This window comes from Puma concolor, chromosome A1 (genome assembly GCF_028749965.1).
Source record: "Puma concolor isolate L17-30 chromosome A1, mPumCon1.1.hap2, whole genome shotgun sequence".
In the NCBI taxonomy this organism is placed as follows: domain Eukaryota; kingdom Metazoa; phylum Chordata; class Mammalia; order Carnivora; family Felidae; genus Puma; species Puma concolor.
The window spans coordinates 49,652,952-49,666,753 of record NC_141667.1 but is presented as its reverse complement, the minus strand read 5'-3'; the positions used below and the strand labels follow the sequence as shown (position 1 = coordinate 49,666,753).

At 45.0% G+C, this 13,802-nt stretch overlaps 1 protein-coding gene across 6 annotated transcripts in view; it reads right to left on the bottom strand.

The window, feature by feature from the left end:
* The window catches only part of CYFIP2 (cytoplasmic FMR1 interacting protein 2), a 128,863-nt gene that overhangs the window by 19,217 nt on the left and 95,844 nt on the right, over positions 1-13,802 (bottom strand). Inside the window, exon 30 of one of the 6 annotated variants that reach the window (XM_086703157.1) lies at positions 3,673-3,711. The exons of the other annotated variants lie outside the window; for them this stretch is intronic. Within the exon in view, the coding sequence (XP_086559283.1) occupies positions 3,688-3,711 (24 nt within the window). The 3' untranslated portion in view covers positions 3,673-3,687. Of the gene's footprint in view, positions 1-3,672; positions 3,712-13,802 lie in introns of those variants that run through there. 6 annotated transcript variants of the gene reach the window in all.

Here is a 13,802-nt window from a genome sequence, read left to right as displayed (position 1 = left end):
TAATTAAGCATTATGGAGAGAACAGTGAGAACAACTAGAAATAGAAATGATTAAAACAAGTTGCGTTGGGGACTGGGGTACAGGTGGGGCGAGGTGCAGCAGAGCCAAGAATGATGTTTTTCATCATAAGCTCATCTGTATTATTTGATTCATCATGTGCAATTAAGAATAATTTAAATGGAACAAAATGAAGAGGTTGGGTTAAATGGTCTCTAAGGGTTTCTCCCTAGAACTGACAATCTATGCCAACATAATGGCTTTGTTCTTCAGGGAAGGCGAGTCAGTGAGCATTTACTGAACACTAACTATGTGCCAGGTGCTCTGTACCCATCATCCGCTTTGCACTTCAGGATATCCTATGAGGTGGCTCTTTCGATCTCCATCCTACATGCCAGGACGTTGGGATTCTCAGGGAGGTGACATTTCCTAGCTAGGTCCACACGGCAATAAAGAAGCAGTAGGGCTGACAGGGTTAAGACCCAGGGCCAATTCACTTTGACACCATTGTTTCTCCATGGTAGTGCAGGTGGCCAAAGCCTGAGGAAGTGTGGAACGTTCTCCCACTCACGATGCATATACAGGATGGAAAAAAAAAAAAAAAAAAAGTAAAATGATCAAACATAGAAACAGGAGAAGATTACTTAAAATCTCACCACGTGAGAAACTTTTTAGCCTCACTCGTATCTGATAGGATCACATCATTTGTTGCTTTATTTACTGGGTTTTTAGTCATAGCTACGGACATTCTTTAAACTGAAAGAATTGTGACATATACAGGCAGCTTGAAAAATGAAGAGTCAAGAGCCAGCTTCCGGCTGAAGAAACAGGAAATTATTGAAACTTCTCTTCCTCCAAACCCAGAGGTAACCTCTATCCTGGATTTGTGTAAATAATTTCTTTGCAGGCCACTAGTTTTTAAAGATCTGCTGGTTTGATACTAAGGTAAAAAACTGGACCGACCACTCATTTGGTCAATTTACACCTATAAATTCCTTCTTTCCCCACCCTCCCAAACCTCCCTCATCCTTATCCATCCCTCAGGGCCCCATTCAAGCTTCACCTCCTAGGAGTCTTCCAAAACCCTCCAGTCTATACGGGTTTTCTTTTTAAACACTTATGAGAGTTCTTCTTCATTCAGGACCCCCACCAAGCTGTCTGTGGGTTGAGCTGTCTAATCTAGCCCCATCCAGGGCCCTCAAGTCTGTGGTCCTGATGGAGAATCCAAGCAGTGTTTCATATCCCATGCAAATACTGACTGAGAGAGTCTTCTTGGAAGGACCAGTTATACTGAAGACCCACGTTTGATCAGACATGAGAGGCCAACAAGAAGCATATACAGAACATGGGCATACTATTATCTAGAGATCAAGGAAGATCTGGACACTTTCATTCTGACTCAGATATAGCCTGAGCAGAAAAGAAGTCATTCATTCAGTCATTCGACAAATAAGAGGCATTGATTATACACAAGTTTCACTGCAAGGTTCTGGAGACACAACATTAAGTGAGGCAGACCTGATGTATGGCGTTTCTCAAAATGATGAGGAAAATAAGTAAATGGAAAATTGTGGGAAGTGCTGCAGTGGGGGTGTGCGTGCGGCTATGGCAATACATTAAGAGGGGCAACCAACCCAGGCTTTTGGGGAAGATGGCAGGGAAGGCTTTCCACAAAAGTGAATGCTAAGCTGAGACCTGAACCAGGGGTAAGTACTGGACAGGTGAGGGAGAACATCTCCTGCAAAGGCCCAAGACCAAGAGGGACCACAGCTGGTAAGGGGCTGTCAGCTGAATTAGACTGAAGCTTTCAGTGCTGGGGAAGGATCTTGTAAGCCTCGCTCAGGCATCTTAATGCCACCTTGATGGTTTCCATCAGGGAAATCTGCAGTTTCACTTTGTGGCTGCAAGAGAGAGAAGAGATTGGGGCAGTGAGGGACAAAGAGGTGTTAGGATCAAGAGAGATTAGGGCCTGGAAATGGAGAGGAGGGAGCAGACATTGGACACCTGGTGACAGATTGGGATACAGGTGCAGACAGGGAAATGACACCCACCACCTGTTCACAGGGTCCAAGAACACAGTGGGTTTGCGGGCGGCAGGGAAGCTGAGATCAGATCTGGGTAAGGTGGATTTCTGATGTCTGTGGATGTCCAAGAGAAGATGTCTAACAGGCAACTAGAGGTAAGCTATGGGGCCCCAGAATCTGGGGAGTGGATCCAAACTTAGGAATCATCAGCATGAGGATAAAAATGGACTCCAGGAGAGGGAATGACATGAATGCAAGGGTAGGCAAGGGTGGGCGTTTCTCAAGGTGACCAGACCCTTCCACACACTTCAGTTCCTCTGACTCTACGAGACCAAAGAAAGAGAAGGTGCACAGTGGCACCTGATATCAAGGAGACACTGATAAATTCTGGGTACTTCCTTGTCTACCAACAAACCACCTGACGGGGAAGACGGCTACTCTTCTACACTTGGTGCTGCCCCTTCCTTCTTTTCTTCCTCCCTTCTCTCCCTTCCTTCCTTTCCTTCACCGAACATCCACTGAGTGCTTGCTCTGTGATCTGACACACACCCCAAGGGCACAGGGTGAAGAGGGGTCTGGATGCTGCAGGAAACACGATGACAGGTAAGACTAGAAAAACTAGATTTATTTATTTATTTATTTATTTATTTATTTATTTATTTATTTATTTTATTTATTTTTGGGACAGAGAGAGACAGAGCATGAACGGGGGAGGGGCAGAGAGAGAGGGAGACACAGAATCAGCCCAGAGCCCGACGCGGGGCTCGAACTCACGGACCGCGAGATCGTGACCTGGCTGAAGTCGGAGGCTCAACCGACTGCGCCACCCAGGCGCCCCGAAAAACTAGATTTAAATGAAGTTTACGATGTAGTGGGGGAAGACAGTCCAGGACACCTGTGCTCGGGAAAATAAAACAAAAGGCTCTGAAGACTGGGAGGAGGGAGAAACGACACAAAGTTCCTTCAGAGAACAGGCATTTGATAAGTTCTATCCCCCCAGGCTGGATAGAACTGGGGGGAACGAGACAAGACAGGAGACGGGAAACGGTGATGGCTTCGAGGTGGCTGGGGAGAATGCGCCAGTTTTTGAATTGGCAGGAAAAGTGCAATTGCAGACAGAGGAGAGATAAGATGAAGATCAGTGTGAAGAGAGCAGGAAACCATTTGCTGGGGCTTGAGAGGGAGGGGTGAGCTGACAGGGCTGCAGGCAGGCTGGAGCCAGGCTCTCAGTTGGGGGACCGAGGCTGAGTCAAAGCCTCTGGGAAGCTCCGGGAAGAGGAGAGAAGGGACTCATGGTAGCCGAGGGCCTGCTTATGAAGCTCCGGTGACTTTACATTCCTCACTTCACTCAACACAAAGACTGGGGAGTGGGAATAGGTTTCCCCCACTATCTGAAGGCAGAGCGTTCCTAACGAAACCTTTCCTAAGGCCAAATGGCATAAAGCAAAGGAGCAATTACCATGAATTTATATGGAAAACATTTTGACTGTTCCCAGACCCCAAAAAACAACCTCTCTTTGGCTTCGTTGGCACCTCAGGACGCATCTTTCTAAGGGGCGTGCCAAATAAGTTGAGATAAATCACAGATGAAGCACAGTCCAAAGCTCTGGCAGCTTGGTGCTGAGATGCTGAGTGTAGCTGCTGGGAAGGAGTCTGGCAGGGCCACTCATGATGGCTCTGGAACCACTTGCTGCAAAACAAAGGGTGAATGCTATTTTTGCTTTTCACCTCTTTTCCTGAAAGCAAAATCCTCCTTGGATTTCTTGTGGTTAGTGAAAACAGGTACTGTTGTAAGGTCTTCTGGAAAAGCAAGGCAGAACGCAAACTTGGAAAAAGCAGGGGAGACTTACACTTAGCCCCAGTATTTTTGGGGTGTGGAAACTAAGGCTCAGAGGATTTTCATCACTTTCCTGGAGTCTCATTGCTATTAAGTACAGGGGCAAAACTTGAACCCAGGCTCTCTGATAGGCCCTTTCGAGGAGAACACCCAGGAGTCAAGCATTGGCCACATCCTGCCTTTGTTCCTCTGCAGAAAGATTCCTGTCTCATTCAAGGCTGTGTAACTCAGCAGTGGAGCAGAATGAAAGAAGAGGGCATGGCTGGTTTAGGAAGGTGGCCCAGTGGCCAGGCCTAGGTCAGCAAAAGAATTCTGAGAGATCTCTGCTCTTTCGCTTATGCTCTGTCTATATCCAGAGGAATATACAGCACCTTACAATTAAAGAGGCAGTGTCACTAAGTCTGGAGACCATTGCACAGTATAAGACCAGAAATGCATCAAAGGGAGAGGAAAAGGCCTCTAGCTTCTCAGGAGGGGCAAGTGCCTGTGGCAAGTCTCCAAACGGGAATGCCGGTTTTTAAACTGCAAGTGGCCTGTTAGAACCTACTAGGTGCCAAATCTCCTCACTGAGTTTCTCTTACTCATCATTAGGTCCCGTGGACCCTGCCCGCCAGAACACATCTCCTTCCCAACCACTGGACTGCACACCCAAAGCCCTGGGTGTTGGGAGGGAGGGGCTGGCCTTGTAATGCGGCCAATGCAACAGCCAAGGCCCTAGGGAATGATGTTCATTGCAAATTACTGGAATGAGAAGTCAGCAAATTCATGGAAAAAATGGAATTAAGTCTGAGTTTTAATTGGAACATAGACCCACAGTCCTCCCTGAATCATGCTGCCTTGAAACAGAAACAGCTGACTGGTTAAGGATACCCAGTTAGTGTCCAATGCCTTGCCATACTACCTTGCTATACAGACCATACATCTGACCAACAGGAAGTGGGCATTTCAGTTGCCTCCTCGATACCAAAGTAGGGCAGATTCCAGTGCCTAGAATGTCAGGACGAGTTGCCAGGGGTCTCCCACCACTTTGCTTTTATTGGGAGATAATGCCATCCTGTCAGGGTCTGTGTTTATTTTTTGGGAGGGGGTTAACGATTTCCAGCAGAGTTGACAAAAACCCAGGTCTGCTATAAATGGTTTCTGAAGACAGTATTTTGTCCAAGAGCATTCCATCCTAAGGGCTGCCAGGAGATTGACTGTTTACGAGGATCCTTTCCTAGCAGATATACTTTGTTGTTTAAAAATCGATGTATTATGATCATAGTGCAAAAGAAAGGAATGAAACATCTTGAGGAAGGCTATCTTTTCATGATTTGAGTGTGGGTAACACATGTGCTAGCAGTGGCACTGGGGTCACCATTCATGACTGAGGCAGTGGCTGCTTTTGGAGGCGATTTCGACAACAGATTCAGGCCCAGCAGGATCGATTATCAATGTGTGCCTTGGGTTAGAAGAGGGGCAAAGGCACTTAAGGTACAAATTTGTTATCCTTGATCTCCAAAAACCACCACCACCACCATTTTAGCTACCTTATATTAAGTGTTAGCTGACCTGCTATTTGTCATTTTCTCCTGGAAGTGCACCCAACACTTAATTCAGGCAAGGGTTGTCCCGTGAACAATGATTAATTTGGCAGATTTTCCCCTTGGCTTTACCTGGATACAACTGACCTGTAACACTGTGTTGGTTTAAGGTGTACAATGTGATGGCTGGACACATTGCCGATTTGACGACTGTGAAATGATTACTAGTTAATACATCTTTCACCTCATACAATTACCATTTTTTGTGGGGAGATCATTTAAGATCTACTCTTGGTAGTTTTCAAGTGGACAACATAGCAGTGTTAACTCTAGACACCAGGCTGTACGTTTCATCACAGCAGGTGGGTTTTTAAAGCTGCTACTCTATAGAGGTTAGAGTGGGAGAGAGCCAAAGCATAAGAGACTGTTAAAAACTGAGAACAAACTGAGGGTTGATGGGGGGTGGGAGGGAGGGGAGGGTGGGTGATGGGTATTGAGGGCACCTTTTGGGATGAGCACTGGGTGTTGTATGGAAACCAATTTGACAATAAATTTCATATATTAAAAAAAAAAAGAAAAAAAATAAAGCTGCTACTCTAGCCCCTTTCTTTTTGTTGGTTAAGTATTTATGCTCATTTTTGAAAAAAAAAAAAAAAGAGAAAATGCAGATGCATTTTTTTTTAAAGGGAAGAAATTTATAATCCTACCACCCAGGGGTCATCACAGATACTCTTGTGGGGGTTTATCCTGCCTGGTTCTTCTATACATATAACATTTAAGTATATGTTTTTAAATGATGGGACATAAAATATCTACTCTTTTGTAATCTATTTTTAATCACTTAGCATACACTATCCACATCTTCCTATGTACAGAACAGAGTTTCTCTTTTAATGTTTGTCTTTGTCTTTGTTTTGGCCTGGAGGAATCTTTTGGTTTCCCCGCACCCTTTTCCGGGTGACCATCTTACTTCTCAAAATTATTTGATAAATGATTACCTACTAAAGTACTGGTTCTATCTATCTCTAAACCCATCTCAGCAGGCTTTGTATTTTACTGGGGCTTAACTTTTTTTTTTTAACATTTATTTATTTTTGAGAGACAAAGAGAGACAGAGCACAGGCAGGAGAGGGGCAGAGAGAGAGGGAGACACAGAATCCAGAGCAGGCTCCAGGCTCTGAACTGTCAGCACAGAGGGGCTCAAACTCACAAACTGTGAGATTATGACCTGAGCCGAAGTTGGATGCTTAACCAACTGAGCCACCCAGGTGCCCCTGGGGCTTTTAAACATTAGGTAACATTTCAAATCAAGAAAAGTCTCTAATAGGAGAACTTCAGACACTGATAGAAGGGGGAAGAGATGCTTTTGTTTGGGTCGGGGGAAGTCCTCTTGGTGCCCCTTGACTATAACACAAAGGGGCTAAATGTCAACAAGCATTTGGGTAGAAGCCAAGGATGGTAGGGTTCAGCTGTACTCTGACCTTCAAAGTCTGCTGTGTGGCTGGACTGTGCACCCAGGCAAAGAGTGTAATAAAAGATGAATGACGCTAGAGGAGTAGGCATGGCTGAATTTTCTGGGGCCTCGTGGGTCACAGCTGGGAGCTAGAACTTGAAGTACAATGAGAAGCCACCTGTCAGTTTTAAGCAGGGGAGTAGCATGATCTGATTTATAACTGTATGAAGGTCCTCTGCTGTTACATAGAAAATCAGCTGTCATTTTATCCCCCAATGCTTTACCTACCAGTAAATTTCACCTTTAACAAGAATGGATAGGCAGTGACCCTCAAAGAAGCTGGGTTTGAGACATTTCTCTTAAATTGCACACAGGGAAAAGGCATTCTTGTTTTCTTTCCTGAAGACCCTGAAGCACGGGGAAAATCTCCCCACCATGGCCCACAGGAAGAGGGCAGTCGAAAGAAGCATTCTGGGAGTTCTCTCAGGGCCACTGACAAGTCCCGTGGGGTCTTTTTCTAGTTTGGACTGGACAGCTTTCCTGGCTTCATCTGCCTTCCCATGATTCTACACTGATATTTCCTGCTTAGAAATCAAATAGATGGACAGCTTGAGAGTCGTGGCTGTGTTCAGCACTAGAAGATGCCTCTATAAATTAAAAAATGAGGTCAGAAGTGGCTCCTAAGCATATGTTACCAAAAATAAATCTCACCAACTAACAAAGAAGTAGCTGGAAAAAACAAAACCCTCATAACTTGTCTTCCTCCTTATACACTGTGACCTTGTCTGCTTAGTGACCCTATTTCTTCTTAACTTTCTGGATTCCATAATGAAGTTTCCTTTTCCCCTCTTCAAATTTGTGTTATGAAAAATACTGAACATATAAAATATTTGAAAGAACAATGCACATCCTTATACTCCTGACGTAGAATCACAATGACCTTTTCTTTTACTATTTCTGTTGTGACTCTATGTTTTACTGAATCACTGAAAACAAGTTGAAGTCATTGCATTACTCAGCCTTAAATACCTCAGCATGCAACTCCTAAAACCAAGATTATCCTCCTGTGTAGCCTCAGTATTGTAAGCATCTACATTAAAAAACATTCTTGGGGGGGCGCCTGGGTGGCGCAGTCGGTTAAGCGTCCGACTTCAGCCAGGTCATGATCTCGCGGTCCGGGAGTTCGAGCCCTGCGTCAGGCTCTGGGCTGATGGCTCGGAGCCTGGAGCCTGTTTCCGATTCTGTGTCTCCCTCTCTCTCTGCCCTTCCCCCGTTCATGCTCTGTCTCTCTCTGTCCCAAAAGTAAAATAAAAACGTTGAAAAAAAAAAAATTAAAAAAAAAAAAAAAACATTCTTGGGGCACCTGGGTGGTTCAGTCAGTTAAGTGTCTGACTTTGGCTCAGGTCATGCCCTCATAGTTCATGGGTTCGAGTCCCGTGTCAGGTTCTGTGCTGAAAGCTCAGAGCCTGTAGCCTGCTTCGGATTCTGTGTCTCCCTCCCTCTCTGCCCCTTCTCTACTCAACTGTCTCTCAAATACACATTGAAAAAAAAATTTTTAAAGCACCCACACAAAAATAAAGGATACCATACAGATTCAGGATACATATTTAAAAAACTAGGGTCATGTGATACACACACATCAGATCCACATACAACAGCATTAGATGCTACCTTTAGGCTCCATCTCTGGATGAAAAACTACGTACCAGTTTTAGCTGATCTCCTGAAGGGAACCATCAAACCAACCTCAAAACAATATTTTCTTAACATTCGAAGTTCTGAGGCGACCAAAAGGCAGTAGCACTAACACTAGTATTTTATGTTTTTGTCTTTGTCAAGTGAGCGTGGAGAATGAGCTGGGAACTGGAGGCTGAGGACCCCCGGGAACCCCCACCCTGATGTTCTGGTGGGAGGGTGCCGGAGGGAGGGTGGTTACAGGGCCTAACCAGAGAGTGCAGCATTCTAAACATTTCCTTATATGGACACACGTAGCCCGTTAGTGAAGTGTTTCCTGCATACTGATGTTAAGCCCCAAAGATACAGGGCCTGTGGAGCAGGTTAGGCTTCCCACACCCAGCTTTGTGCAGAAAGTACGAGCGGCAGCCTTCCAGCCTCTCGTCTGGGATTCCAGTGAACAGTGGAAAGTTCAACTGTGACATATTCCAACTGCTCTTGTGCTGTGGGGCCCTCACTTCCAGGAGTTCTTTGTAAACCTGCCTAAATAAATCCGTAATCTTATCTGATTCTGCGTGTCTGGGTCTGCACGTGTGTGTGGTCCTTCCCCACCAAACTGAGCCTCACTTGAACAATGCTATGTATCACCGTGTCTCACCTCAACTCTTTCCCCTGCCCCCTGAATTGTCAGGGGGAAAAATGATTATTATTCCGGACCAGAACCATGTCTGGTCAGCTGGGAAAGATCTATAGCCAAGAAACTAGCTTAAAAAGTAGTTTTCCCTTCCCCTCAAGTGCACATCAACGTCTCCCAAGGCAGGCATTTCCTAAAAGGTGGGAATTGTAGAGGCAGGGAACTGATATTTAACAATAGTGGGTCACGGAGGGAAACTTACTTTCCTCTCAGTTCCCTAGCAGTCTTTTTGACAACTTTGTAAGAAAGTCTCTCATTTAGATCCAGCATATCTCAAACCTCTCTAACATTTGCTAAACTCCATTTTTAACACGGCTGGCCCCGGGCTCAAGACGTCTGGGCAGACGGCAGCTGGGATTACATTACTTTGTTGTATTTTGATTGAATTTATTATTCTGGTTGCTTTTTTTTTTTTCTTTAAGTTTATTTATTTATTTTGCAAGAGAGAGAGAGAGAGATTGAGAGAGCGAGCATGTGCATGAGCGGGTGAGGAGCAGAGAGAGAGGGAGAGAATCCCAAGCTGTTAGCACGGAGCCTGATGTGGGGCTTGAACTCGCAAACTGCAAGATCACTCTCTGAGCTGAAATCAGATGTCTGACGCTTAACCAATTGAGCCACCCAGGTGTCACTCTGGTTGCTTTCCAATGATGGCAAAAGATAATGATTTTGTTTAATGGAAGTGATATACAGTTTCCTTTTAAAATAATTAAAACTTTTTTTAATGTTTATTTATTTTTGAAGGAGAGAGAGACAGAGCATGAGTGGGGGAGGAGCAGAGAGAGAGGGAGACACAGAATCTGAAGCAGGCTCCAGGCTCTGAGCTTTCAGCATAGAGCCTGATGCGGGACTTGAACCCACAAACCATGAGATCCTGACCTGAGCTGAAGTCAGATGCTTAACTGGCTGCACCACCCAGGTGCCCCACTTTAAAAATAAATTTAAGTTAAAAAGTAAGTTAATTTAAATAAAAATATTTTGTAAACAATACAACCAGTGGTCTGTAGATAGAGCAAGAAATGTGACAACACATCAGTGACTAGCCTCTGGAAGCACTAGTTAAGAAGACTCCTTCTAGATCAGGGGCTCTCCACCCTGGCGGCACACTGGAATCAGGTGTGGAGCTTTTGGCCTGGTATTTTAGCCAGGGCCACCTTGGGGCCGGGTGAAGTACCAGCATGGATGTTTAGGAGTTTTCTGAGCGACAGCAATGAGCAGCTGCGGCTGGGACCACTACACCACCTCCTGGATGTCTGCAGGTGTCTGCCCTCCAATAACACCCAGGAAAGCAAACTGCATTTTGACTCCCAAACCCTCAGCATCTAGGCCTTCCATCCACTGGGGGCTCCTCTTGGGAGAGTCATCAGTGCAGAACTGAAAAGCCAAGGCTCTGGTTTCTGGGCAATTACTGGCCCAGGCTGATGATACAAGTGCCACATGTTTCCAGGACTGAGGTGGCTTTGGATTAAGGTGACTGGCAGCCTCTCGCTTAAATGGAATGGCATCATCTTGGAAGATTTTAGAGAATAAACAGGTATGTTTCTAATCCTCACCTAGAACTGAGCTGATATGTCCCTCCCCTCATCATATAGGACATAGTTGATAGGCCTGTATTGATGTGCTGAGGATACAAAAATGACCCTCAACCTGGAAATCTGTCCTGGCATCCCCTCCTCTCTGATTCCATTATTTTATACCCCTTTTCACTCTGTTGTTGTGGATCTTGGCTGGTGGTCTCCAAACCTTTTGGACCATAAGCTTCCATTTGTATAATTTTGAGCAAACATCTCCACTGACATGTATTTATGTGATCAACTCTGGAACACTGTGTTAATAAACAGGAGGGCTTAGTTCCTTTCTCATTTTTTGAGTAAGTAAATAGTTAAAAGCTATGCGATCATTCTGCCTACCCTCTGAAGGGCTAACACTCCTCCGCTGCAGACTGAGGGTATTGACTGTGAACAGTGTCATTAGGGAAGGGATTGTGTCCAATGATCTTGGAGTCCCACACACTGACCGCCTGGCCAATGGGGGGCTCTCAGTCAGGTCTGCAGACTCCCTGACTCTCAGCAGTCAGAACATGTTTGCTCTGTACCTCATATATTGATGAGGGTAGCAGGTTTGGTTTCCAGACTGGGATGTGTCTGAAAGGATGTAAAAATACTTAAAAACCAGAAAGCATGTAGAGGTACTATTGGGAGTCGAGGTGCCCTCTTTCCACAAAGCTTGACTCATTTTCAATCTGGAACACCACTGAGTTCTGGGTCTGGGTTGGAGGACATGCTGCTTGCAGAAGGGCCAAGGAGTGCTGCTCAGTGGTGCCTGGATGTAGGGACAGATCATGACTCCTGAGTAGCCGGAGGGGTTGTTAGTCAGGGTGATGGCAAAAAGAACTCTGGATCAAGAACAGGTGGGGATATGGAGCCAAGGTCTAAGATGGACAGTGAAGGGCAGGCATTTGCTTTTTTACTTCTCGTGTATCAGGATTGTGTACATCTGCTAAGTGTGTGAGGACCTCCTCTCCGGGGGGGAAAAAAACAAAAAGTATTTAGTGCACTAAATTTGTACAATAATTTAGAACGTAAAAAGTGGAAGATCGCCTGCCCCACCACACTCCATGCGGGTCACCACTCTTCTCAGCTTGGTGAGCATGACTTTTATAACTAAACAAAGTAAAAAAAAAAACAATGAAAAAATTTAATATTGATATGCTGGAACATACAAACATCTGCAAGGATATCCTTCAGAGCATGAACAGTGGTTCTCTTCGTGCAGCAATGTGGTTTTTGTTTTCTTCTTTCTGCTTCTCTGGGTTTTCTGGCAATGAATTTATTTAAGTTATGCAATAAGAAAAACAAAATTAAAGAGAAAGGACGATAAAGTGGAAGCAGGAGACAGAGGGATCAGACGTGGAGCTGGAACTAAAACCCAAACCAAAGCCAACAGCATCATCTGTGAGGCTTTGTAGAGCAGTCCTCTGTCCCTGAGCGTGCTAACTGTAAGGATCCTGGGTTCTCACCCCAACTCCTGCACTAGTTTAACCCTGGGAAAGTCATCTCCCTCTTGGGGCCTTGGCTTCCTATCTGCAAAATGTGGGATTGCACTAAATCAGTGTTTCTCAATAGGGGGAGGTTTTGTCCTCTCAAGGAATATGAGGCAGTATCTGGAGACCTTTTTGGTTGTCACAACTGGGAAGGGTGTTACTAGCATCTAGAGACAGGCTAGAGCCCAGAGGTGCCGCTCAACACCCTACAATGCATAGGACGGGCCCCTACAACAAAGGGTAATCCCAGTGGTGCTGAGATTGTGAAACCCACCCTGCATGGCACCCAGTTCTATGAGTTTGGGCCCAAGGCCTCCTGTAAGAGGAGCAATGACTGCCCAGACTCTGACTGTGGTCCACTCTGACTATAAGGAGGAAAGAAGAAATAAACAGAGCTCAAGGCAGGGAATACTCTTAAGTCCCAGACGATGGGAGGTCCTGCCATAAAAGGCAGAGAGGCAGACAGACAGGCTGTCTTCTTCCCAGGGACCGGGCTTTCCCTCTTTCACATGAACAAACAGGGCCCTCTTCTGGTGTGTGTCAGCATAGTGAACAATGGGCTGATGGCTCAAACACCATACAAAATTTGAGAAAAAACTTGGTGACTATGGAATATTTCCTTAATGACAATCTTCTGATTTCCCAGGGTAGGTGACACTAGTTACTAGATACTAGGTAGGAGATACTAACAGAATTTCCTTTAAAAACATAACAGGACTGGGGTGCCTGGGTGGCTCAGTCAGGTGAGCGTCTGACTTCAGCTCAGGTCATGATCTCACGGTTTGTCAGTTCAAGCCCTGCATCAGGCTCTGTGCTGACAGCTCAGAGCCTGTAGTCTGCTTTGGAGTCTGTGTCTCCCTCTTTCTCTGCCCCTCCCCTGCTCGCATTCTGTCTTTCTCTGTCTCTCAAAAATAAATAAACATTAAAAAAATGAAAAAAAAATAACAGGACTTATAAATAGATGCCTAACGAATACCGATTCATTTCAGGGTAGACTCAACAAATATTTCAGAGCCTGCCACCACTAGACCCTTTGTGGGCACTTGATCAATGACGCATGTGGCATTGCCATTGCAGAACAGGGAGAAGAAGGTCTTTTCAGTCAATGCTGCTGGGATAATCGGGAAGAAATGAAAATGGATTTCTACCTCCCACTAAACACACACATCAACTCCAAGTGAACAACAGACTTAATGGTCTGTTAAGCCTCAAAAGGCTAAAACTCTAAACTTTTAGAAGATAATACATCTTCATGATTGTAGAGTAGGAAAGATTTTTTAAGACAAGTCACAAAAGCACCAACCACATGGGGGAAGAAATGGTAAATACACCAAGCCTTAAGAACTTCTGTTTACCAAAAGACAAGCCAAAGAAATGTATTTGCCATTTATGGATCCACAATATATCAATAATAAGTACAAATAAATATGGAAAAGAGGGCTTAATTTAAAAACAGGCAAAAATATTGAACCGCCTTTTGCAAAAAAGGCTGTCCAAATGGCTCTACCTTATGGAAAGAGGCCCAGCATCAGTGGTCAGCAGGGAGATCAAAACCATCAT